The 22872-nt window shown below is 49.8% G+C and overlaps 1 protein-coding gene across 5 annotated transcripts in view; it reads right to left on the bottom strand.

The window, feature by feature from the left end:
* Positions 1-3988: 3988 nt before the first annotated feature.
* The window catches only part of ADD2 (adducin 2), a 110763-nt gene continuing 91879 nt past the window's right edge, over positions 3989-22872 (bottom strand). For 3 of the 5 annotated variants that reach the window (XM_021087396.2, XM_085018973.1, XM_085018975.1), the window contains exons 11-17: positions 17599-17856; positions 16071-16190; positions 14769-14858; positions 12750-12897; positions 11203-11328; positions 5240-5548; positions 3989-4788 (exon numbers count right to left, since the gene is read on the bottom strand). In XM_021087396.2, coding sequence (XP_020943055.1) covers positions 5241-5548; positions 11203-11328; positions 12750-12897; positions 14769-14858; positions 16071-16190; positions 17599-17856 — 1050 coding nt within the window. In that variant the 3' untranslated portion in view covers positions 3989-4788; position 5240. Of the gene's footprint in view, positions 5549-11202; positions 11329-12749; positions 12898-14768; positions 14859-16070; positions 16191-17598; positions 17857-20165; positions 22194-22872 lie in introns of those variants that run through there. The other 2 variants (XM_021087397.2, XR_014841724.1) reach the window with 2 other exon arrangements.

The following is a 22872-nucleotide window of genomic DNA, read 5'->3' as shown; positions in this document are numbered from 1 at the left end:
GTTTTTTTCTGGACTAGCCTACCACTCACTTAAGCCCTTGACATGTCTTCCACACACTACTTAGAGAGACGGGTTTGCCACATTATAGCTGGCCTCATCCGGCTGCCTGGAAACAGTGGGTGAGGAAAGTCAGGGGCTGTCTACACTGGGAGAACTACTGGTACTTTGCCGCAGCCAGCCTCTGACTCCAGCGACACCCAAGCCTCTCCTCTTGTCAGCAGTGGTGACTGCTCCATCTTCAGACCCCAATTTCTCAAAGCGATGACCCAATTTTGAGGGGCAATCTCAAAGGCAAAGGGCACCAAATATCCATTTAGCAAAACCTTGTACTTCCTAATTACAAACCAATGCAAACCATTACTTCTGCATTTTTAAGAAAACCCCCAACTGGAGAGTCTTCCGAATTGTTCCTAAAAAGAGAAGCTTGTCTTATATAACAATGACGAATGGTGCTTGCTCTCTCCACTCAAGAGGGGCATACTGCCAGATGTCCCCACAGGGTTCTGGGGGAGGTGGCTTCCCACCATAGGAGATCGAAGAGTGTGTGTGTCGGTGACAAGGCTCTACGGGTGCATCTTAGTTCTGGCAAAAAGTACTCCAACATCCAAGTGGGTAGGCTGCTCAGACAGGGCATTTAGAGACTATTGCTCTACTGTGATCTGTGTAAGCGTTTTCATCCTGTGGCACCAGCAGAATCAGGCACGGATCAATATCCATGAGCATATATCATCAGTTGAGGTCTCTGACTTTTTAAAGTATCCCTTTCAGAACAGATGTGGAGCAGTGACGATATGATGTGTCATTGGTTGTGAAGTGTGGGGAGCCCTGACCTTTTGGCGGGGATGGAGAGCATGGTCTAGCCCCTCTGTCATTTCTTCTCAGGCTCTGAATGGGATTGTCTTGGAAAGCTGGCTTGGGCTCATGTGGGAGAGCAGGTGTACAAAGCCCAGTTTCCTGCACTCAGAGAGGCCACTGCAACGTGCCAGCCACCTGGAGGGCTGCTTCCAGGCCACAGTGGTGCCCTGGAGAAGGGCTGTGTGTTTTCTCATTTGTTCAGCAGTCAAAAAACAGAATACTCCTGCCTGGAACTAGACCTCAAAGTCCACACTCATGCAACAGATGGCACAGAATTCAAGGGTAGGCTTCCTCTTCATCCTTACGGCTTCTGGAAGTGAATTGCGCTGTTGGGCAAATGGTTCTGGCAAATCCACAGAAACCAGAGAAGTGGCCTCCTAGCACTTCTCCCCGCGCTGATGAGGGCAGTAGCGGAATGACATCTGCATGCCTGTCTTGCGACTTTCAGGAGTGGGTGACTGCTAGACAGGGAGCCAGATGCATGCATGGCTCAGGGTACACGGTCAGTCGTATAAGGGTGATACTTTCCAGTGGGGCTCTTACTGGACCAAGCTTCTCATCCAAACCCCTCCTAGTCCTTTAAAAAGAATTACCTGTCTGCAGAGGAAACCCCATTTTCATTACAAGAGTGTTGAGGGAGGTTATTTTCAGCTATAACCTGGCCGAAGTGGGACAGTGACTTGAGTCACCTGCAGGCCAGGAGGCTCTTATGGAGCCCAGATCTGGGCTTGGGGTGAGGGGGTTGCCTCTTGGCAGCACTTTTAGCAAAGTCTGAGGACAGGTTGCATGGCTGGTCCTCACACGTTGCTGCTGGGTGCCGGTCACTGGTGCTCAGAGAGTCACTGGAGCCAAGCTTGTGTCTCTGTAACCATTTCTCCTGCCCATCTTCCCAGGGAAACAGGCTCAGAAATCTCTCCGCTCCGCAGTCCAGCATCCACAAAACAACACATTTGTTCACAGTTTCTCATCCCTTTTCTGTGGCACATCCAAGCTTTACTAGAACCCATCTTACTCTCTAACAGTTCTGGGTGTTCCATGTATACATTTTTCTCCAGAAAGATACCGGCCAAAGTATCCAGCCAACTTTTATTTAGAGCCAAAGAAAAGTCCCTTCTTCTCACCTAAGGGCCTGTGGTCTTGTTTGGATAGCGCATCAGCTCCAACAGCCCTTAGCTTGCAGCTTCCTGCCTGGAGCCACGTGTGTCACCTCCTACACATATGAGGGGAGGACAGGAGCCAGAGGACTCAATCGTTCTCCCGGCAACTGTCCAGCAAGGCAAATAGAACCAGAAACTGCACTAAACGTTAGCTCTTTGACCAGTTCCCTGTCCCGGTTGCAGGGCTCTCATGAGAGGCCTTATGCAAAGAAGTGTGTAGGAATGAATTCCATGTGCTCTCCTTGCTATAAAGGAAGATGCAGCGTTCAGCAGGCCCCCAGCCTGAGTCAATGCTGAGGTTTCCCAAAGGCTCCACGGAGACCCCGTGCCGCTGGCGCCGTCCTCTCCACTCCATTCTCTGCTCGACCACCGAAGGGGTTTCTTAAAAATGCAAGCTGATCATCTACGCTGATCACAAGCACCCAGCAGCTCCAAACCATGACAAAGTCCAGATCCTCCACACCTGCTGCACGTTTCTTTAGGCTCCACCCGTGCCCACCCAGGAAAGGACGTCCAGCCTGCACCACACTGTCTGTCTGGACTGCACTGAATTACTCAGTGGGCGGGTCACAGCGTTTCCTGCTTCTTTCATGCTCCTGTGCCTTTGCACCTGCTCTTCCTTCATCACTGAGGTCCCTTTCAACCTCCTGTCCTCCTGGACAATTCCTCTTTGTTTTGAAAACCTAAATCAACCATCACTCCTTTCAGGAAGGTTTCCCTGGCCCAGAAGACAAGTGAATGGCAGCTTCTTCCTGCCACCTCTGTGCCCTGGACCTTTTTGTAACTAGTCTACATGCCTCCTAGACTTAGGAACTCCCTCCGGGAGGGGACGGTGTCCTGCCCTGGGGCCCGGCCCACGACCCAAGCTCCTGCGTGGCTTTGGAATGCCTGAGGGAAGAAGAGATGGATGGAGGCGGGGGTGGCACAAACTCCTGCCAGGCTCCGGCACACTCACCTAAATGAGACCTCCCTGTCACAAAGGGAATAAAGAGAACCTGCTGAAAGCGAAGGGTCAGTCGACGTCATCTCTGAGCTACAACCGCTCAAAGACACCAGAAGCTGCATCCTCTGCCCTCCTCTGAACATTGCCTGCTGTTGATCGTTCTGGTCTTGATGACTGTTTTCTTTGAATGTCAGCATAATGCCTGATGCTTAGTGGGCGCTTGAGAACTCTTGGGATGAATGATTAATGTGCAATCTATTTTTTTAAAGGCATCAAAGGATTGGCTTTGAAAGGCATTTCCCATATCACAGACTTTTCTGAGGCATCAGTGCCCTGACCGTTGGGTGGGCCATCACAAGACTTGACTTGGTCAAAAGTGGGACAGAGAGAGGGGCCTGGGGAGCAGAGAGGAATTTGTCTTAGGGACACTGACCACTTACTGGGTTTTCCTTAGTCATGTGTCAGTTTCCTTCCTTCTCCAGGAATAGCCCAACTATGGATGGTGTTTCCTGCTCCAGCCAGAAGGTTCTGGCCTCTCCTGTGTCAGAGGTCCACACTGCCCCTTCACCAATGACCCACATTCACCAGGAATAAATGCATTGATGAGGGGTTTCCTACCTTCACTTCAAGTGAAGTAGAGACCAGGCACAGACACAGGCTCTGGACTAAAACCACCACCATGGCGGTTAAAGTTTGCTGATCATCATAGCTGTTAAAAGCAAAGGCTCTGGACTCTGATGGGCTTGGGTTCAAATCCAGGCTCTGGATCTTTCTAGCCAAGTCATTGGAACAAGTCAATTATCCTTTTTGGGGTGGGGCTCAGTTTCCTGACCCATAAAATGGGAATAATCTGACCCACATCACAGGATTATAGAGTGGGTTAAAGGATAAAATGGATGTGAAGCCTGCACAGTGCTGTGTGTGTGTGTGTGTGTGAAGTGCTCAAAAATGGAAAACTGTGATTAACAATTTTCAAAAATACATTTACAATAATCAGGACAGAAAGGGAAAATATTCTTTGAAGACACTGTGCTTTAAAGAGAGTGGATTGTCTATATTTTTGGAAGCCGACCACGAACCAGTGCCCCAGCGGAGAGGATGAAAAGGGAGTGCTGGCGTTTAAAACAGCAGCTGTGGCTCCTCCAGGCCCCAGGATGGCCAGATAGGGGCAGGGCTGGGGACATTCCTATGATGGCTGGTCCAAGAGGATTAATCCTGAAGGGCTCACCTCTTATTTCCCTGCTAGGCCCAGAGGGACTGAGTCAAAACCCAGAGGAGCCAAGGTCAAGGGGCCTAGGGTACGAGGTCAGTTCTGGTCTGTGAGCCAGGGCTTCTAGGTTGGAGGGGGAGGTCAGGGGACCCCTGACGCTGGACTGGAGGGCGACTGACAGGATAGCACATTGCTCAGGTGACGCTAGAAAGGCAGAGCGTATCCCGCACGGCCCTGCTCCTTCTCATACAACCCAAAGCCAACAGAGAATGGGAATTTGTCCAAATTTCGGCCCCGAGCACGAGACCATGTTTTTCTAAGCTAAATTTGGTTTTAGTTTTGAAGTGCCTGAGATGCACTTCAAATGGGTCAAGTTCCTGGCTTCTTATACTGATGAAATCATCCCCCCTTCCTGCCCTCGGCGGCTGACCTGGTTCACCCTTACGCCTACCCACTCTTCAAAGGCTTCCAGCCGTCATTCCAGGGGTTCCATGAAGAAAGCTCGGGGTTAGTGGATGGGGAAGCACAAGCTAAGCCATCAGCCCTTGGGAACAAAGATTAACTTCTGGGGGAGGAGACGGATCCATCTGTCTGGTCACTGTGAGCAGCAGGGCAGTTACCCTCTGGAAAGGAGAAGAGAGATTTCCAAATATAGCCATGGCTCCAGCGGCAGAAGATTGGGTTCCTGCAAGGAAAAGGCTCCGGGAAGCCTCGACCTGTCTGATTTTGGTCTGAACTTGTGAGAGCTCATGGCCGCCTTTGGCCCCTTGCTTTGGGCTCAGATCAGGGGCAGCCTTCTCGCAAAGGCGGCTCCCAACTAGGCAGTGTTGTGTAGTGGAAAGAGCACTGGAGCACTGGGAGCCTGAAGACCCGGATTCTAGTGCAGGCTCTGCCACAAACTCGCTGGGTGACCTTGGGAAAGTCACCTGATTTCTGTGGGGCGATTGGAAAATGAAGGGGGGGGGGTGGTCGTGCAATCTCTAAGCTTCCCCTCGGAGTGTGATCCTGGGCCCCGTGCTTCCGAGACAGAGGTGGGAGAAGGTGAGGGAGCAGGGGTGCAAATGGGAGCCCCACCTCAGGACTCCACCTTCTCCTTCTTTTTGCTCTTCTTCAGGAAGGATGGGGTTCGGAACTTCTTCTTCTTCTTGGATGGGGACTTGGAAGGAGAGCCCTCCGGGGACATGGGGCCACTGGTGACTGACTCGGTTTTGTCCTTCGAGGTGTCCACATCCGTGTCGGCGTGAGTGGTCATCTGGCTCAGGCCTTTGCTGAGGATTTCCTCTGCCGTCGGCTCGTCCTCCCTGCCGTTCACCACCACACCCTCTGGCTGGGTCGTCTCAGGCTCTGTGGTAGGTTTGCTTGGTTCCGTCTTCTGAGCCTCTTCTAGAAAAAGATCCAAAGACGTGACCCGTAAGATTTCCTTCGGGCAAGCGCTTCCACCCGGGGCTCACAGAACCCTTTCTAGGCAATTCTCTAAAGTAAGTCTAGAGGGATGGGAAGGGGTGGGCTGACCCTATCAGGGGAAGGGGGTGGGCAGGGGTCTCCCCCAATCAGGCCCGGGGCAGGCCAGGAACACCGGGCTCTTGTCTACAAATGAGATGATGTCCCAACATGGTGGCGACCCAGTGAGGGCCCTGGTTGAGCGCTGTCCTAGGGGATGGAAAGAGGGACGAGATGCAGGCTGCAGAGGGGCTGCGGGAAAGGGAGGGCAGGGCCAAGTACAATTTGGGGGAGGTGACTGAGAACTGCAATTGGTTCAGTTTCACCAGTAACCACATGGCAATGACACGTGTGCATACCACTACCTTTCCTATACCCATGAGGAACTTTGGAAAGAATGGAAAGCATTTTCCCAGCAGGTAGTGAGGGGTGGGCAAAGGGAGGACGGCACGGACGCTGCATTTCCAAAGGGGAAGAGGCCCGGCTGGCCCATGCCGGCAGCAGGGGAGCTGTCAGATTGCCACCTTGTTCAGGGCTAGGACCGAATCCCCCCCAGCCGCCCCCTCTCGCTTCCCATCCTCACCCCCCTGCCCGCCCCCGCCGGCTTCCGCTCAAGACTGAAATGCCTGGTTGGAGGAAGGAGGGATCATAAAACTGTCGACTCTGAATCTCTTTTTAATTTTTTTGGCCATGCCCGTGGCATGCGGACATTCCCGGACCAGGGACCGACCCTGCATCACAGCAGGGAGCAGAGAAACAAGAGTGACAGTGCTGGATTCTTACCCTGCGGCACCACCAGGGAACCCCATAAAACCAGAGACGATGGAAGGTAGAAAGGGATATAATGGTCACGGAGCGCCTCCCGTTTTACAGGCAGGAAAACTGAGTAAAGGCATAGACGTGGGCAGACCTTGATCTCCCGATGTCCGAGCTTAGGGAGGGGTGCATGTGAGGGTGCTTGCGGGTGAGTGTGAGGGCGTCAGGTCCAGGAAGGAGGGGGCGTGGGGACTGGGGAAGGTGCGACCGCTGTCATTCCCAGGAGTGGGGCAGATGGACGTCTTGGGAAAAGGCCCGGTTCTGGACGGGTTGAAGATTAGAGAAATGTCTGGTTATGTGGAGGATGGGACAGAGGGGGGTCAATTTGGGGCCAGGTGTAATGGGCTAGTGTACCCATCTGACTGAGCCAAAGTCCTCTGCGCACGCTCCTGAGGGCTGTCTCTCTCTCAGTACCAAAGACCTTGGCCCTGGCTCCACTTCTTCCTACTGTCTGGCCCGCATCCTGTCATCACCCAGTTTCCACGTTCTCGAATGCCCTTGACTCCTCTGGCCCTTACTGCCCTCCCTCCCACCATGCGCTCCCATGGGCATCACTGGAAACACTCTTGAATGTGGTCCAGACACAACCTTCTCCCTGACCCCATCTCCTCTCCTCTCGTCACCTGCTATTTGGCCTCGTCAACCCCCTGGTCCCTGGACTCCACCCAGCCTCTTTCCCTCTGTCTGGAAGGCCCTCCTATCTTTTCTCTGTGTCTCTTTCCTGATCCCATCCTTGCTTCTAGATTATCTGTCACTCCTTCCTTTCCATCCCCACTACAGAAATGCAAATACAGCAACTGCAAAACAATCACACCTCCTTTTTTATGCCCATCCCTCCCCTCAAAACGGCAATAAGTTGGTGAGACTGTGTCTAATTATCTATGTGACTAGCTCATAGGAGGTACTCAAAAAAAAAAAAAAAAAAAAAGGAGTTCCTGTCATGGCTCAGGGGTTAATGAATCCAACCAGGAACCATGAAGTTGCAGGTTCAATCCCTGGCCTTGCTCAGTGGGTTAAGGATCCAGCATTGCCGTGAACTGTGGTGTAGTTTGCAGATGTGGAATCTGCAAATGGTTGAATGCATAAGCAAACTCATGAACGTGTGAATGGTTTTATTCTCACTGAGCCAACACCATACATCACCTTCTTTCTTGTCTGTCCCATCCTGAGCCTTCTAGGCTAACTGGACTCAGTCATGAAAACAAACAGCAGCCCTGGGAGCTGGCCTCTGTCTCCTGCACCTAGTCCCCTGTTCCCACACTCAGCCTCCTTCACTTGGATGACCCACACAGACATTTTTTTTGTTTCATCTTCTTGTCTTTTTTAGGGCCGCACCTGTGGCATATGGAGGTTCCCAGGCTAGGGGTCTAGTCGGAGCTGTGGCTGCCGGGCTATACCACAGCCACAGCAACACGGGAGCCGAGCCACATCTACAACCTACACCACAGCTCACGGCAATGCTGGATCCCTGACCCACTGAGCAAGGCCAGGGATCGAACCCACGTCCTCATGGATGCTAGTCGGGTTCGTTAACCACTAAGCCACGACGGGAACTCCCATATGGACATGTTTATCAAGTCTCACCCTCTCAGAAGTTTTGTTACCTGCCTTCTAGCTCCATGAACGCAATTGTGCATTGGAGGGCTCCCCCTTTCTGTCCAGGTGCCATTACCTGCCCAGGCAGTGATATGTAGGTTCGCCCCAACAGCACCCTTCATCTGTGCCCTTCTTCACACCCACCCTGTCAGCCTCACCGCCCCCCCCCCCCCCCCCCCCCGGCCTCAGCCCCTGCTTTGGTTTAGGAGCGCCCACCCAGCGTTCTTCTCACCATCCAGCAAACAAGGTCACACCGAGGGCACCGCCAGCACCTCGGAGAGCTCCCACCCTGTGAATGGAAAGTAGAGCTGGGAGGCACCACGGATCTTAGAGGAGTCAGGTTCCAAACAGAGGTCACCATGTCCTCAGCTAGAGGGGCAGAGGCCCCTGGAGGGCGTGGTTGGCCAAGAGATAGGGCAGCAGGACAGGGCTCTAGAAAGAAACACTCATCGGGCCCCTGGAAAGTATCAAGGCCAGCTCTGAAGGGCCAGATCCTTCCTCCAGTAACAGCCCAGGACAGCAAAGGTCAGGATCACACTGGTCTTCAGCTATTTGAAGACCAGGCTGGGCAGGGCCCCAGGAGCTGGGGCAGATGGGAACTCACCCTCTAGCATCCCCTAAGAAGAACCACTGGCTTTCTCTCCTGGATGGGGCACGTGGAGTAGGAGACAGGTGTGCAGGTGGGTGGAGTGGAGCAGAGGCTGGAAAATGGGGGGATTCATCCAAGGATGGTGGCCAGGAAACAGGGGGAAGGGGAGAGGGAATAGGGAGCATGGGTGATCTGGAGCAAGGCTGGACTCGGCAGCCAGGGTTGGAAAGAGCCGAAAGGCTTGCAGAGGCTGGAGGAGGAAGGCAGGTGCCTTGGTAGGGAGATGCTGAGCTTGTTTGCATACTTACCTCTCAGACTGGATTTCTCACTATCCCTCGGCCTCCAAACACTTGCCTCTCAATCCTCTAACATTCCTCCCTCTCCTCTTGTCTGCCAGTCCAAGCATGTCTTTTCCCAAGTTCTGGTTCAAGCCTCCCTTGACAACTGACAATGAGCCTGCCCTTCTCTACACCTACTACTAATATATGAACCTTATACTTGCATGTGTCTATTTTTTTTTAAGACCCCACCCTTGGGGTATGGTTCCCTCCCACCCTGGATCTGGGCTGGCTCTCTGACTCAGAGGAACCAATTCAATGCAGAAGAAGTGCCACTGAACCAGACTCAGGCTGGAGAATTAAGACGACCTAGCAGGAGTTCCTGTGGTGGCTCAGCAGTAACAAACCCGACTAGTAGCCATGAAAATGTGGGTTCAATCCCTGGCCTTACTCAGTGGGTTAAGCATCCAGCATTGCCATGAGCTGTGGTGTAGGTTACAAATGAAGCTCAGATCTGGTGTTGCTGTGGGGGCTTGTTGCTTTTGGGAGGCGAGTAGGAGAGTGTGTTTGAGCATAAGTGCTTCCTATGTGTGTCTCTGCTAGAGGGATGTCTAGTCCACATGTAGCACAAGTGGACTTGGTCATGACATTTATTTATTTGTTCCTTTTTATGGCTATACCCGCCGCATATGGAAGTTCCCAGGCTAGGGTCGCATCCAAACTGCAGCTGCCAGCCTATGCCACAGCTACAGCCACACCAGATCCGAGCTGTGTCTGCGACCTACACTACAGCTCAGAGCAACACCGGATCCTTAACCCATTGAGTGAGGCCAGGGATGGAACCCGCATCCTCCTGGATACTATGCTGGGTTCTTAACCCACTGAGCCACAGCGGGAACTCCTGGTCATGACGTGTATAGTCAGGAAACCTCCTGAAGGCAGGGTTGTGGCTTGCAAGAAAACATTGGAGAGAAATGTATTTCCGTGGAAACAGTCTTCCCTCACCGCTGCCATTGCCAGTGTCGGGGTGCTAGTAAACAGCCTCCCTGTACTGCATACAGAGACAAGTACTCAGAATCAGAGGGAACTCCTCTGATGAAGGCACAATGGGGAGAGAAAGGAAGACATTGTGGAGACAGGCTGACAAGACCACAGTGAGAACTGATGAACACAGTCATGGCACAGCCTCCTCTGGCCACGCTGGGCCTGGGCTCAAGGCAGCAATTCACTGACAGGGGCAGCTCAAGGGTTGGGGGATTCGAGCAGCATCCACATGTGGCCATTCTACCCAGGAAGGGGACGGTCCCACAGGCCACCCAGCTGGTACTCTCCAGCCCTCCCTGATGAGGGCCCAGGGACCTTGGGACGGGTGTTCATGCCCCAGAGTGATTCTAGGAGCTCAGTAAAAACACTGATTTCATGGTCTACGAGGTACGGACTATAATATCATTATCCCCCATGTATGTTATTAATCATAAGCATAATTAGATCTTATATTTAAATCACGCTTTTTACTCTTTCTGAGTATGTTCTCATCTACAATTCCCCTTAAATGTATAAGAACCTTGAAAAGGGGAAATATCAGTAGCCCCATTTGATAGATGAGGAAACTGAGGCATGGAGCTGATCTGATTTTCTAAAATCAGCAGCTGAGTTATTACTAGTCAGCAGTTGTGTTGGCCCTAGAACTCACGTCTCTAAACTAGGATCTAATGAAGTGGTTTTCAACCTGGGCTACGCATTGTTTTCACCCAGAGAGCTCTGACGACTCCGGGCTGCACTCCCCCACCCCCACTCCCAGCCCGCAGAACCCAGAACCACTGGGGTGGGACCCAGGCCAGTGTCAGGAACAGCAGAGCTGCCCAGTGACTTCCGTGTGCAGTCAAGGTTGAGAATGACATTACCAGTCTCAGCTGGGGGCTGGCTGGCAATGAAGCATCTCAGGTCCCACTCCGGACCTAGTGCATCTTCATTTTAACAGTTTTAACAAGATCCCTAGGTGATCCCGGTGCACCTTAAAGTCTGAGCACCGGGCTGGTGCATCTAGAAAGGCTTGTCAGCCCACCTGGTCTGACTTAGAGAAGAGGAGGCTATTCAGCATGGCTTAGAGCGGGCTTAAATCACCTTATCACAACTGTGATTGGAACAAGCTTAAAATTGGTCACCCCTACTTCAGGTTCCCTAGAAGTAGCAGAGGGGAGAGAGTTTCCGATAGGAGGGCAACACCTGTTGAAAGGCAGGGCCCTTTCCCGGCCTATGGATGTGTCTTGCCCCCACCCCAGCCGCCCCACTAGCTGCTCAGCTTGACTCAGACTCACCGTCCACAGACTTGGAGGGAGAGCCCACGGGGCTCTTCGTCTCTGACTTGGCTGGACTCTGAGCTGGGGAAGCAGGTGCGGACTTTCCAGGTGAGCCAGGCTCCTCTACGGCTGGTTCTTTCTCTCCTGGAAATACAGAAAACCGCCTCAGGACAGAGGTCAGGCGGAGGAGGATGGGCAGGGACGGGGAGTGCTCGCCAGGCTGGCGTTAGTTGTGTCCCCTAACTTGAAAAAACAAACAAACAAACAAAAAACAATTCTGCTATATCCTGGGGGAGGCAAATGGGAGGAGTCAGAGTCAAGTTCTTCTTCCATCAAAGTACATCCTTAGATGGACTCTTGTTAGCCCTGATGGGGGCGGCAAGATGGCAGGAGATCTGCTGCCCACAATTTGTTTGCATGGAGCTCCTTTATTCTTTAGTTTATTTGCATGTTCAGTCCAAACACTCCCTGGTGACAGAAAACACCAGATTTTCCTACCTACTTTTTCGATTGGCACCTGAGGACGCCAAGCAGACTGGCAGGGGTTGTTCTAGTGCCTGCTTGGTGCCTAGGAAGGTGGCTGAGTCTAAGTGGAGTGGAAAGGGGTGAGTTCCTGAGGGAATTCCTAAGGGAATGGAAGCCTTGCCTGATGGGCAAAACCAAGAGCTGGATTCTGTGTCTCAGCCCCCCAGGGCACTTGAAGCAAGGAGAAGGGACAGCTCAAGGCGAGGGCCAGAAAGGGCTTCCGGGCTGGAGGAGGTAGGGGGTTGCCATGGAGCCCGAAGTGCAGGTAATATTGAATCAGGCTAGCCAAGAAAAGACACTCTGCCAGGCAGGGGCCAAGGCATAAACGAACAAGGGCATACAAGCTATGAGAAGCACCACTATTCAGAAGTCAGCAATGGAGAGATGGGCTTGACGGAGATTCCGAAATAAAGGACTCAGCTGGTGGAGAGTTCTGACTGCCAGGCTAAGAAGTTTATATGAAATCTGATAGATCATGAATGATAATGATTACTAGCGAGTTCCCTGGTGGCCGATCTGGTTAAGGATCTGGCCTTGGCAGGTTCAATCCCTGGCCCAGGAACGTCCAAGGGCAGCAAGTGCAGCCAAAATCATCATCATCATCATCATCACTAGTGTAGTGACCATATGATGATCGCTGACATCTGCCTGGTGTTTACCGCCTATGCCACATTTACAGACACTATTCTAAGCGCTCCACACGGATTAACTCCTTATTCCCAAGGGTCAGTGGGGTCATGGCAGCACTGTGTCAGCCACGAGGGGCATTACGGTGATTAATGGGATTATGATTATAAGAATATTATTTGGCGATGGGGCAGGAAGGTCAAATTGAGGGCATGACAGAGAAGAGACAGAGAGAACGAAGCAAAGGAAGATTGGAAATGAAAGCAAGCCAAGGTTAGATTGAGCCCTGGGGGCCCTGGCAGGTGGGCAGGCAGGAATGGGGGACGGGCTGCTGGTGGGGTGGTAAGGGCCCCCAGTTCTCCCCTCCTGCCACCCAGAGGTCCTGAGCCCCAGGGCGACCTGGGGTTATGTACCATCGAGTTCTAGCTTCTTCCTCTCCACCTCTTTCTTGTACTCCTCCAGCTCCTGGTCCGTGAGTTGGCTGAAGGGGTTGGGCACTGTCTCCTCAGACTCATCTTTGGTATCCGCCTGGCCCTGCGACATCAGCTGGCTCTCTGTAGACTGAAAATTAACCACAGAGTATGTCGCCCTCTGAACACTGCTGTTGGGGGCCCTGGCCCAAGCTTCCTTTCAGACTCATGCGGCTGCCAGCGGTCTTGCTAGGGACAGCGTGGCATGCAGCTCCTTGGAAACAGCTCAGGGCCTCAGGGTAGGGGTTGGTCACACCTTCCCAAGGCTACCTCACCCCCAGACTGAGATTCCTGGCAACTGCATCCCCCCTCTGCCCCGGAAATAAAATCAGAGGATGCTCCCAAGCAGAAGGCAGACACACCTTTATTGCAGTCTCTCCTGTGGGTGCTTGCAAGCCGTTACTATGCAAATACAGCCAGGGGCGCACAGTCGGTCAGCCGCAACCCAGCAAGCAAAGCCTTGGCTCAGCCAGCTTCATGCTCCCCACCCGGTGCCCCCCGATCCCCCACCAGGAGCACAAGCCACAGCACACTGCAGTAAGTCATATGCAAAACACACAGAGGCTTTGGAGTTCTCAGTCCAAACGGTTAGCCCTGTTTTGCACACAGTCATAAAATACAAGGGGACCACGGTCCTAAATCTGGGATTTCACCAAGCCTGTTCTGCAAGTTCTTGTGGGAACACTGGCAAGAACCACTGTGTTTTTCCACCTCTGGGGAGCCCCTGGCTCTGGGGAGCCCACGAGCTGGGCCTTGTGTCAGCTTTGGGAATTCTCTGACCCCTCTAGCTCAGGATAGGGACTAAAGTTCAGATGCCAGAATCCTTTCTCCTAACTCAGCATTCTCATCTTGGCCTTTGGGAATGCAGCACTCTGAAGCCGAGGAGGAGCCAAAGATAGAGAACCCTGGGGGAAGTGAGCCTGGGCAGCTGGCCCATGCCACGTACCCCAGGCCATCTGTCTCTGGCCCATGGGACCTTCTGAGCCTATGGGCTCCTTCCAGAAGAGGGGCAGCCCTGAGATAACTTCCAGGAATCATGGGGTTCAAAAGAGAGTCCAAGACCAGGAGCCCAAGGAGAGGGACTCCAAGGAGAGCGCTTGGTATAAACGGCAGTGTTTTGCCGTGTTGTATCCAACTCTCACCTCCTCCCACCATCACGGGGCATTTCTATCCTGGACCCTGGAGTACATGTGATATTCCTCCTCTTGGCTGAGGTGGGGTGGGGTGGGGTGGCCCTTTCCCCCCGCCAGGGGATTCCCTCGTGGGCTGCCAACCTGACCTGAAATCCTGACATCACCTCACTTTGCTCTGCAGAGAGGAGGGGTTCCCAGACCCGCCATTGCTCCCTCGCAATGAGCAGCGGTGACTCCCAGCATGAGCCAGAATCCTAAAACAAGCCGGAATCCTGATCTTCACCCCTTTAGCTAAGCACCAGACAGACACCGTTCTATCTCAAGCATGAAAACAACTTTGTATTTCCTAACTCTATGTGCGTCCTTGCGGGCTGCTACCTGCCCCTTCCCATCCTGTAGGAGCATCAGTCCTAATATGCAAGCCTCCCCTCTGCGAGCATGTGGGCATCTTCCCAGAGCTGTGACCCAATGATGCCAGCTCCCGCAAAGAGGCCAGGCAGCCTGGAGCTGCAGCTGCACTCCTGTGGGCCCACTTGGTGGGACACTGATTGAGGGGAGTTCCAGGGGCAGGAGTCGGGGGCAGCGGGAAGCTTGGAAGTTGCATCACTCCTAGGTTGGGCTGCTCTTTCCTGACCGCTGCCCACAGGGGGCGATTCAACTCTGTCCCCACAGTCCTCACAGCATCCATTTTGCAGCAAAAGCACCAGCGCCCCAGATCCCAGAGGAAGGTGGGCAGGAGGGCTCAGGGGTCCTGCTGCCTAGCCCTGGGCACAGCAGACCCAGAAGGCGCACACGCTTCCCCTCCAGACGGGGGCGGCATCTGCTGTACCGGGCTTCGGCTCTTCTCAGCGATGACACTGGCCAGGAGCTGGGACTGAGGCCCTGCCGACTTTACATCCTGCCGGTTTTGTTCTCGAATCTGTGTGGAAAGGGGTGGCAAGGGTGAGTTGGCTGTCCAGGGGGTGGGGGTGGCGTTAGGGAGGGTCGCCCAGTGGTGGGGGAGCCTCTGATTCTAACACAGCACGTCAGTCTGAGACAGTCTCCACGGCTGATCCAGAGAGAATGAGTCATTTCTGTAAAACACCAGAGCCTCATTAACTCTGAGGAAACTGTCAGAGGTGAAGAGTGAGACACGGCAGAGTGGAGTCTAGAGGGAGAAGCTCAATGTTTAATATCCCTGTGAAGCCCCCCTGAGGAATTTAAGCTACAGATTCCTGGGGCCACCCTACATGGATTGACTCTCAGTCGCATGGGGAGGAGGGATGGGGTGACCCACGAATCTGCATTTCAAAGGACGCCACATCAAAACACCATTCCGTGGGCATATCTGACCTATTGCAGGGGGTCTGTTACTTTAGGTTTTAAAGTAACAGAAATACAAATGAGTGAACTGTAAAGCAAAGGTGAAGAAATAAAGGATTTTGGAATCTTGAAAATGAGCCAAAAGGAAATAGCAGAAAATGTGTAAAAAATCAATTTGGGGGCAGGTCTCGGAGACACATCTAATGTCTAAAGCGAGCACCTCTCTAGTAAGAGGGTTATACAGATACAACCAGAGATTCTCATACTAAGTGAAGTAAGTCAGAAAGAGAAAGACAAATATCGTAAGACATCACTTTATGTAGAATCTAAAATATGACACAAATGAACCTATCTACAAAACAGAAACAGACTCGCAGACACAGAGAACAGACGTGTGGTTGTCAAGAGGGAGGGACGGGGAGTTTGGGGTTAAGAGATGCAAACTCTTCCATCTAGAATGGATAAGCAATGAGGTCCTGCTGCATAGGCCAGGGAACTATATCCAATCTCTTGGGATAGATGTGATGGAAGATAATAGAAGAAAAGGAATGTGTGTATATATACAGTTGGGTCACTTTGCTGTATAGCAGAAATTGGCACATGATAACTCAACCATACTTTAATAAAAAAAATAAATAAGTAAAAAAGAGGGTTATACAGGACTGTGTAAGCACAGCACTTAGCACCGTCCCTGGAACATGGCCAATAAATGGTAGTTTCTTTCCTGTGAGAGGCATCTGGGATGTTGGGAAGTCAGCAGCATCCTCTGGAATCCCCTCCCCAGACGCCTGAGAGAAACGAGTTGGGAAACAATTAGCTCCTGTCTTACCTTGTTGCGCATGTCCAGCACTTCTTGGGGGTCGGTATAGAGAGGCACAAATTGGTTTGGGTTTTCGATCCGTATGGGCATGCCACTGCTGGATTTCTCCACCTCGTCAGCCTTCATCCACTGAACACACACAAGGCAGGGTGGGTAAGGCGAGGGCATAGAGCCCACCGTCCAACCCAGGGGTCCACCCCATGAGATTCGGGCTGACCGGCCTGCATGGAAGGCCAGTAAGCCTGGACAGACACGCTCCCTCCTCTTGGGCCTCTTCAATGTCTGTCTCCCAGAGCAGAGATGGGCAGCAAATGACCAGCAGACAAAGGCCCCAGAGCAATGGCCATAAAGTCCACTTAAGAGGAGGAACAGAGCTCTGGTGACCAGCTTTGACAGACAGGCAGCCACTGCCTTTGAGTATTAGATGATCTTGTGGAAGAGCTAATCTAGCTGGCTGCCAGCTACTTTGTTAGTGAAAATAAAATTAAGTGTCAGGGTGTATGTATGAGGGAGAGAGAGGAAAAGAGCATAAAATTCGTTAAAACTCAGTCTCTTGGCAAGTCTCTTAGACTAAGGTCTAAAGCAAGCTCCTCTCGGAGTTCCCGTGGTGGCGCAGCAGAAGTGAATCCGACTAGGAACCATGAGGTTGCTGGTTCGATCTCTGGCCTTGCTCAGTGGGTTAAAGATCCAGCATTGCTGTGAGCTATGGTGTAGGTCTCAGATGCGGCTCAGATCTGGCATTGTTGTGGCTGTGCAGAGGCCAGCGGCTACAGCTCCGATTAGACCCCTAGCCTGGGAACCTCCATATGCCGTGGATGCAGCCCTAAAAAGACAAAAGACAAACAATAAAAATAAAAAAATAAAGCAAGCACCTCTCTAGGGAAGAGGGTTCCAAAGGGAAAGGACAGTGTCATAGAAACACATATTTCACCCACCTCCTGGGTCTGCATCAGCTGGACATGCTTTGAACTTCCCAGAAGCCCCTTCCCGAATGTGGGAGCAAAATGCTTTCGTGCTGCTAGGAGTGGCCCGGTCCAGCCTCCCTCTGCACCCGAAAACTCAGCATAGAGGGTGCAAGGAACAGGTGATCTGCTCTGTGGGCACAAGCAACTGCTCCCAGATGCCCAGCGGGAAGCCCAAAGGGGAAATCGTCCCAACGGGGGCCCAGGGGAGGTCTGTCCTGTTCCCCTTTTCTTTTTTTCTTTTTTCTTTTTAGGGCCGCACCCGAGGTACATAGAAGTTTGCACTCAGACTAGGGGGTCGAATGGAAGCTGCAGCTGCCAGCCTACACCACCAGCCACAGCAATGCAGGATCTAAGACACATTTGCAACCTACACCACAGCTCACAGCAATGCCGGATCCTTCGCCCACTAAGCAAGGCCAGGGACCAAACCTGCATCCTCACGGATACTAGTCGGGTTCGTTTGTGCTGCGCCACAACGGGAACTCCCTGTTCCCCTTTTAAAGCTGCTCATGCCTGGCTCCACTCTTCAGCCACCCTCATCTCCGCAGCGCTGCCCCCTCTGCCTTCCTCACCGTGGTCTTGGGCCGGGGGCTGCCCATGCTCCTCTGGACCTCGTCGGCCACGTTGACCCGCAGGTAGGTGTTGGGCGTGTTGAGCCAGCGGGTCTTCTCCTTCTGCTGCTTCTGTGCGTGTTGCCGCAGGGCGGGCACCGGGGCGCCGTCCTCCTCGAACACGAAGGCTGTGACTGTGGCTGGAATCTCCACCTCACTCTTGTGTTTGGTTTTCTCTTGCACTAAGGGGTAGCGGTAGGGGTAGCCTGTTCTGTAACCCTGAAAAGGACAGAAATAGAACCACTTAAGGTGGGGAGCATGGTCGGTCACGTGCCTGCTCACCCATCCACCCACTTTACCCCCTTCCAGCTTCGGGACTCAGTTTAACCCAAAGTCTCCAAAACACCATCCAGGCCCTGCAGCACCTCTGGGGTATTTCAGAATTGTTTCCTGTCTTGGTCCCCCTGCCCTGCCCCTCCCCAACCCCAACCAGCCCTCTGATCAGGGATGAGAAAGCCCCCAGAACCCCATGGACCAGGCAGAGCTCCAGCTTTTCCTCTGGTCCTGCAGTTCTCAGCCCTGGTCACACATCAGAATCACACCTTAAAAATGCAGCGGCCCGGGGCCCACCTCAGAGCTGCCCATTTCATTGGACAGTGGTACGATCTGGGCTACAGGATGGTAAAAAGCTGCCCAGCTGACTCCAACAGGCAGCCTCCCTTCTTTGGCTCTGAAGCTTCTTGACTATTTCACTGTTGGAACCCTGAATCTGACTCAAGGATGTCCCATCCCCAAGCAAGACCATGTCTCTCAAAGGTGGACTGTTATTCAGTGAGAATATACATTCAGGAATCTTGATTAGAGCTGCTAGAGCAATTCTCAGCGTGGTCTGTCATCTTATAAAAAATTAAAGTGGCATTTAAAAAGCAAGTGGATTATAAAGAAAGTACAGAGCCAGGTAGAAAAATTAAGCAAAATGAAAAAAACATAAGGAAAAAGTGGGCTTTATGCAAAACTGCATCCCCACAGACAACCACTAAAATCTTTACAGTGTACATATACATATGTATGTAAATATATAGACTATGTAATTAATGTGTAATATATATGTAGAATATATAAAACAGTTTATAAATACGACTGTATCACATAAGCAGCTTTTTAAAAAATTGGCTTATAGGGAATTCCCTTCATGGCTCAGCAGTTAATGAATCTGACTAGGATCCATGAGGATGTGGATTCAATTCCTGGTCTCAGTAGGTTAAGGATCTGGCGTTGCCATGAGCTGTGGTGTAGGTCGCAGACACGGGTTGGGATTCCGTGTGGCGGTAGCTGTGGCGTAGGCTGGCAGCTGTAGCTCTGATTAGACCCCTAGTCTGGGAACGTCCATATGCTGCGAGTGTGGCCCTAGAAAGCCAAAAAAAAAAAAAAAAAAAAAAAAGAAAGAGGTATAACTGACATGTAACATTACATTAGTTTCAGGTATACAACATAATGATTCAATATTTGTATGTATTGCAAAATGATCACCATGAGTGTAGTTAACATCCATCATCTTACATAGCTACAAATTTATTTTCAGTGATGAGAACTTTTAAGATCTACTCTCTGAGCGACTTTTAAATCTACAATATAGTGTTAATAACTATAGTTACCATGCTGTACATTACATCCCTAGGATTATTTATTTTATATCTGGAAGTGTGTTTTTGGCCCTTTTGGCCCTTTCACTCATTTCTCTCCCCTTCACCCCCACCTGACAGCCACCAATCTGTTTTTTGTATCTCTGAGTTTAGGTTTGTTGGGTCTTTTTGGTTTTTGATTTTTTTAGATTCCACATATCAGTGATATCATACATTGCCTTTCTTGTCTGACTTAATCTCACTTAGCATAATGCCCTCAAGTTGCATATCCAACTTGTTGCAAATGGTAAGACTTCCTTCTTTTTTATGGCTGAATAGTATTCTACCATATATAAATACCACATTTTCTTTTTCCATTCCTCCATTGATGGACACTTCGGTTGCTTCTGTACCTTGGCTGTTGTAAATAATGCTACATAATCAGCTTTATAAGCTGCTATTCTAGCTCATCCACGTGTCTTACAGATTTTTTTTTCACGTTACTGAACCTACAAATACACAGCAACCTTTAAACAACAGCATAAAGTGCCCATGAATGGACATGTCATAATTTGTCTGACAATTATCGGTGGCACTTTGTTATTTTCAAAATGTCATAAGCCACACTGAAATGAGTATCTTTAACATATTTTTCTTTAAGCAATTAAATGATTCCTTGACCTAAATGCAGAGTAATGGAAATTACTGGGTCAAAGGGTATACAGTATAAGTTTTCATGTATTTATCTTCCCCAAACACTGATTCAATTTACACTTTTGCCATTTTTGCTTGAGTTTCCAGTTCTGGTCTCCTTTTCCCACCCTGAATTTGTAGAGGTTTTAAAAAAAAATCCTTGGCAATCAGATGGGTTAAAAGCAAAATCCTCTAGTTTTGTTTTGTATTTTTTTAGATTAGCAGTAAGAATGGATATTTTTAATTACATTTAATGGCTACTTGAATTTCTAATTTTGTAAACTGGGTTTTCAGTTCATTTTTCTTTTCTTTTTATTTTTTTTTTGTCTTTTGTCTTTTTTGTTGTTGTTGTTATTTCTTGGGCCGTTCCCGCGGCACATGGAGGTTCCCAGGCTAGGGGTTGAATCGGAGCTGTAGCCACCGGCCTACGCCAGAGCCACAGCAACGCGGGATCTGAGCCGCATCTGCAACCTACACCACAGCTCACGGCAACGCCGGATCGTTAACCCACTGAGCAAGGGCAGGGACCGAACCCGCAACCTCATGGTTCCTAGTCGGATTCGCTAACCACTGCGCCACGACGGGAACTCCTCAGTTAATTTTTCTATTGTGATGTTTAGCTTTTCCATAATGATTTATAGCATCTCTTTTTACACTAAGGATATGACTCCTTTGACCATCAGAGATGCTGCAAATATTTTTGTCTTTTAGCTTTGTTTAGGCTGGGTGGAGTAGTTTATTTAAATGCCAATTATGAATTTTAATGTAATCATATCTGTCAACATTTGTCAGCATAATTTCAGACTTTCCTGCCATGCTTGAGAAGGTCTTTCCCAACACAAGGGCATCAAAAATATTAATGTATGTTTTTAAATATGCACTTAATTTTCATGTTTAAACTTTTGATAATTCAAGGTTTTATCTTGTTGAAAGGAATAAGGCAGCAATTCACTTTAGTTTTATTTCTCAAATGGCTTATAGTTTATCTTCTCCCCACAGATTTATAAGATGGCTGTTTATTCTGTGTTAACATCTCATGTATTTGGGAGCTATTTCTGGATCCCCTAAGCTGTAGCATCAATTTGCCCATGTGTTCTGGACTAGTGCTCTTTCATTTAGTTACTAAAGCCTTATCATGCTTTGCCATGTGGTGGTAATCACTCTCCTTTTTATAGGATTTCTGAGCCAGTCTGAGTTTCACTTGACAGAACATTCTGCTAAGCCTTATACCCTCCCTCCCCTTGGAGGAAATTACATTGAAGTTTATGGATTCATTTGGAAAAGTAACCTCTTTACCCTATTGAGGTTTTTAACCAAGAATAAATTATGACTTCAGGTTTTTTCTGATGTCTACTGGTAAAGTTTTACAGTTTTCTTTAACTGGTTTCTTCTTAAAGTTTTATGATATTGCTGCATTTTCAAAGAGGATTATTTTCTCTCATTATTATGTTTTCAAATACATTATTATACTATATGTTAAGATACCAAAAAGCTCCTAGTTTTTGTATGCACTTTCATAATTGCCCACCTTAAAATGCACTCATTATTTCTAATTTTTTTCAGTAGACTCTTTTGAACTTTAGAGTCATGTAACCATACTAACTATAAAGAAGAGTAATTTTGTTTCTTTTGCAGTATTCTTTAATGCCTCTTTATTAAATTAAAAAAAAATTTTTTTGAGGCCACACCTGCAGCATACAGAAGTTCCCAGGCTAGGGGTCGAATCAGAGCTATAGCTGCCAGCCTACACCACAGCCAGAGCAACGCTGGATCCTTAACCCGCTGAGCGAGGGCAGGGATTGAACCCACATCCTCATGGATACTAGTCGGATTTGTTTCCGCTGAGCCACAATGGGACCTCCCTCTGACTCTCATTTTTATGTCTCACTGCCTTGGATTGAGTGCCAATATTATTCTAGAATAATATTAAATAATAATGTTGAGAACAGGATTATTGTTTTGTTTCAAAATTTAATGGAAATTTTCCTAGTGTTTCACAAAGATACCAGTGCTTGTTTTGAGAAAAAAAAATTTTTCATCAAGTTAAATGTGTGGCCTCCTGTCCTGCTTAACACGTATTATGTTTATAAATAAATATTAAAATTTTACCAAATACCTTTTTTTTTTTTTTTTTTTTTTTTTTTGTCTTTTGTCTTTCTTTTGTTGTTGTTGTTGTTGTTGCTATTTCTTGGGCCGCTCCCGCGGCATATGGAGGTTCCCAGGCTAGGGGTCTAATCGGAGCTGTAGCCACCGGCCTACGCCAGAGCCACAGCAACGCGGGATCCGAGCCGCGTCTGCAACCTACACCACAGCTCACGGCAACGCCGGATCGTTAACCCACTGAGCAAGGGCAGGGACCGAACCCGCAACCTCATGGATCCTAGTCGGATTCGTTAACCACTGCGCCACGACGGGAACTCCCCCAAATACCTTTTGATCTTAAGTGATCAGAAGGTTTTTATCCTTTGGCTCATGGATATCATGAAATACGTTTAAAAGGTTTATCATATTAAACCACCCTTGAATACTAGGAACGAGCCCTCACTTGGTTATTGTGTATTATTATCCTAATGTTCTGCTGGGTACTATTTGCTGGTTCTTATGCGGCATTTTTCATCAACTCAAAGTGAGATGAGTCTGAATGCGGTATAATGGTTATGGTCTGGTTTCCTTCTTGACTCTTCTCTGCAACAGTTTAAATAGCATAAAAATAGTCTTTCTTCAAGGTCTGAAAGACTTTCTGCACAAAACCATTTGGTACTGCTGCTTTCTTTAGGCACAGATTACTAAACCCACAAATGTTAACAGGAGTTTATTTTCCTTGTGAATTGTACCTTTCACCAGGATAAAGTGACCTTTGTGGTCAGCCTGGTAATAAAGTGGAGCTGATTTAGAGGAACTGGAGGCAAGAGAAAAAGGATTCATTATTGCAATGACCTGAACACAATAAAGAAAGGGGCCAAGGTAATAGCAGTGAGGG

Source organism: Sus scrofa, chromosome 3 (assembly GCF_054392235.1).
Source record: "Sus scrofa isolate SSC_HxYL_T2T_F1_AM1 chromosome 3, Sscrofa_HxYL_maternal_Yorkshire_Landrace_v2.0, whole genome shotgun sequence".
Taxonomy (NCBI): Eukaryota; Metazoa; Chordata; class Mammalia; order Artiodactyla; family Suidae; genus Sus; species Sus scrofa.
The sequence above is the reverse complement of the archived record's forward strand: the minus strand, read 5'-3'. Positions and strand labels throughout refer to the sequence as shown.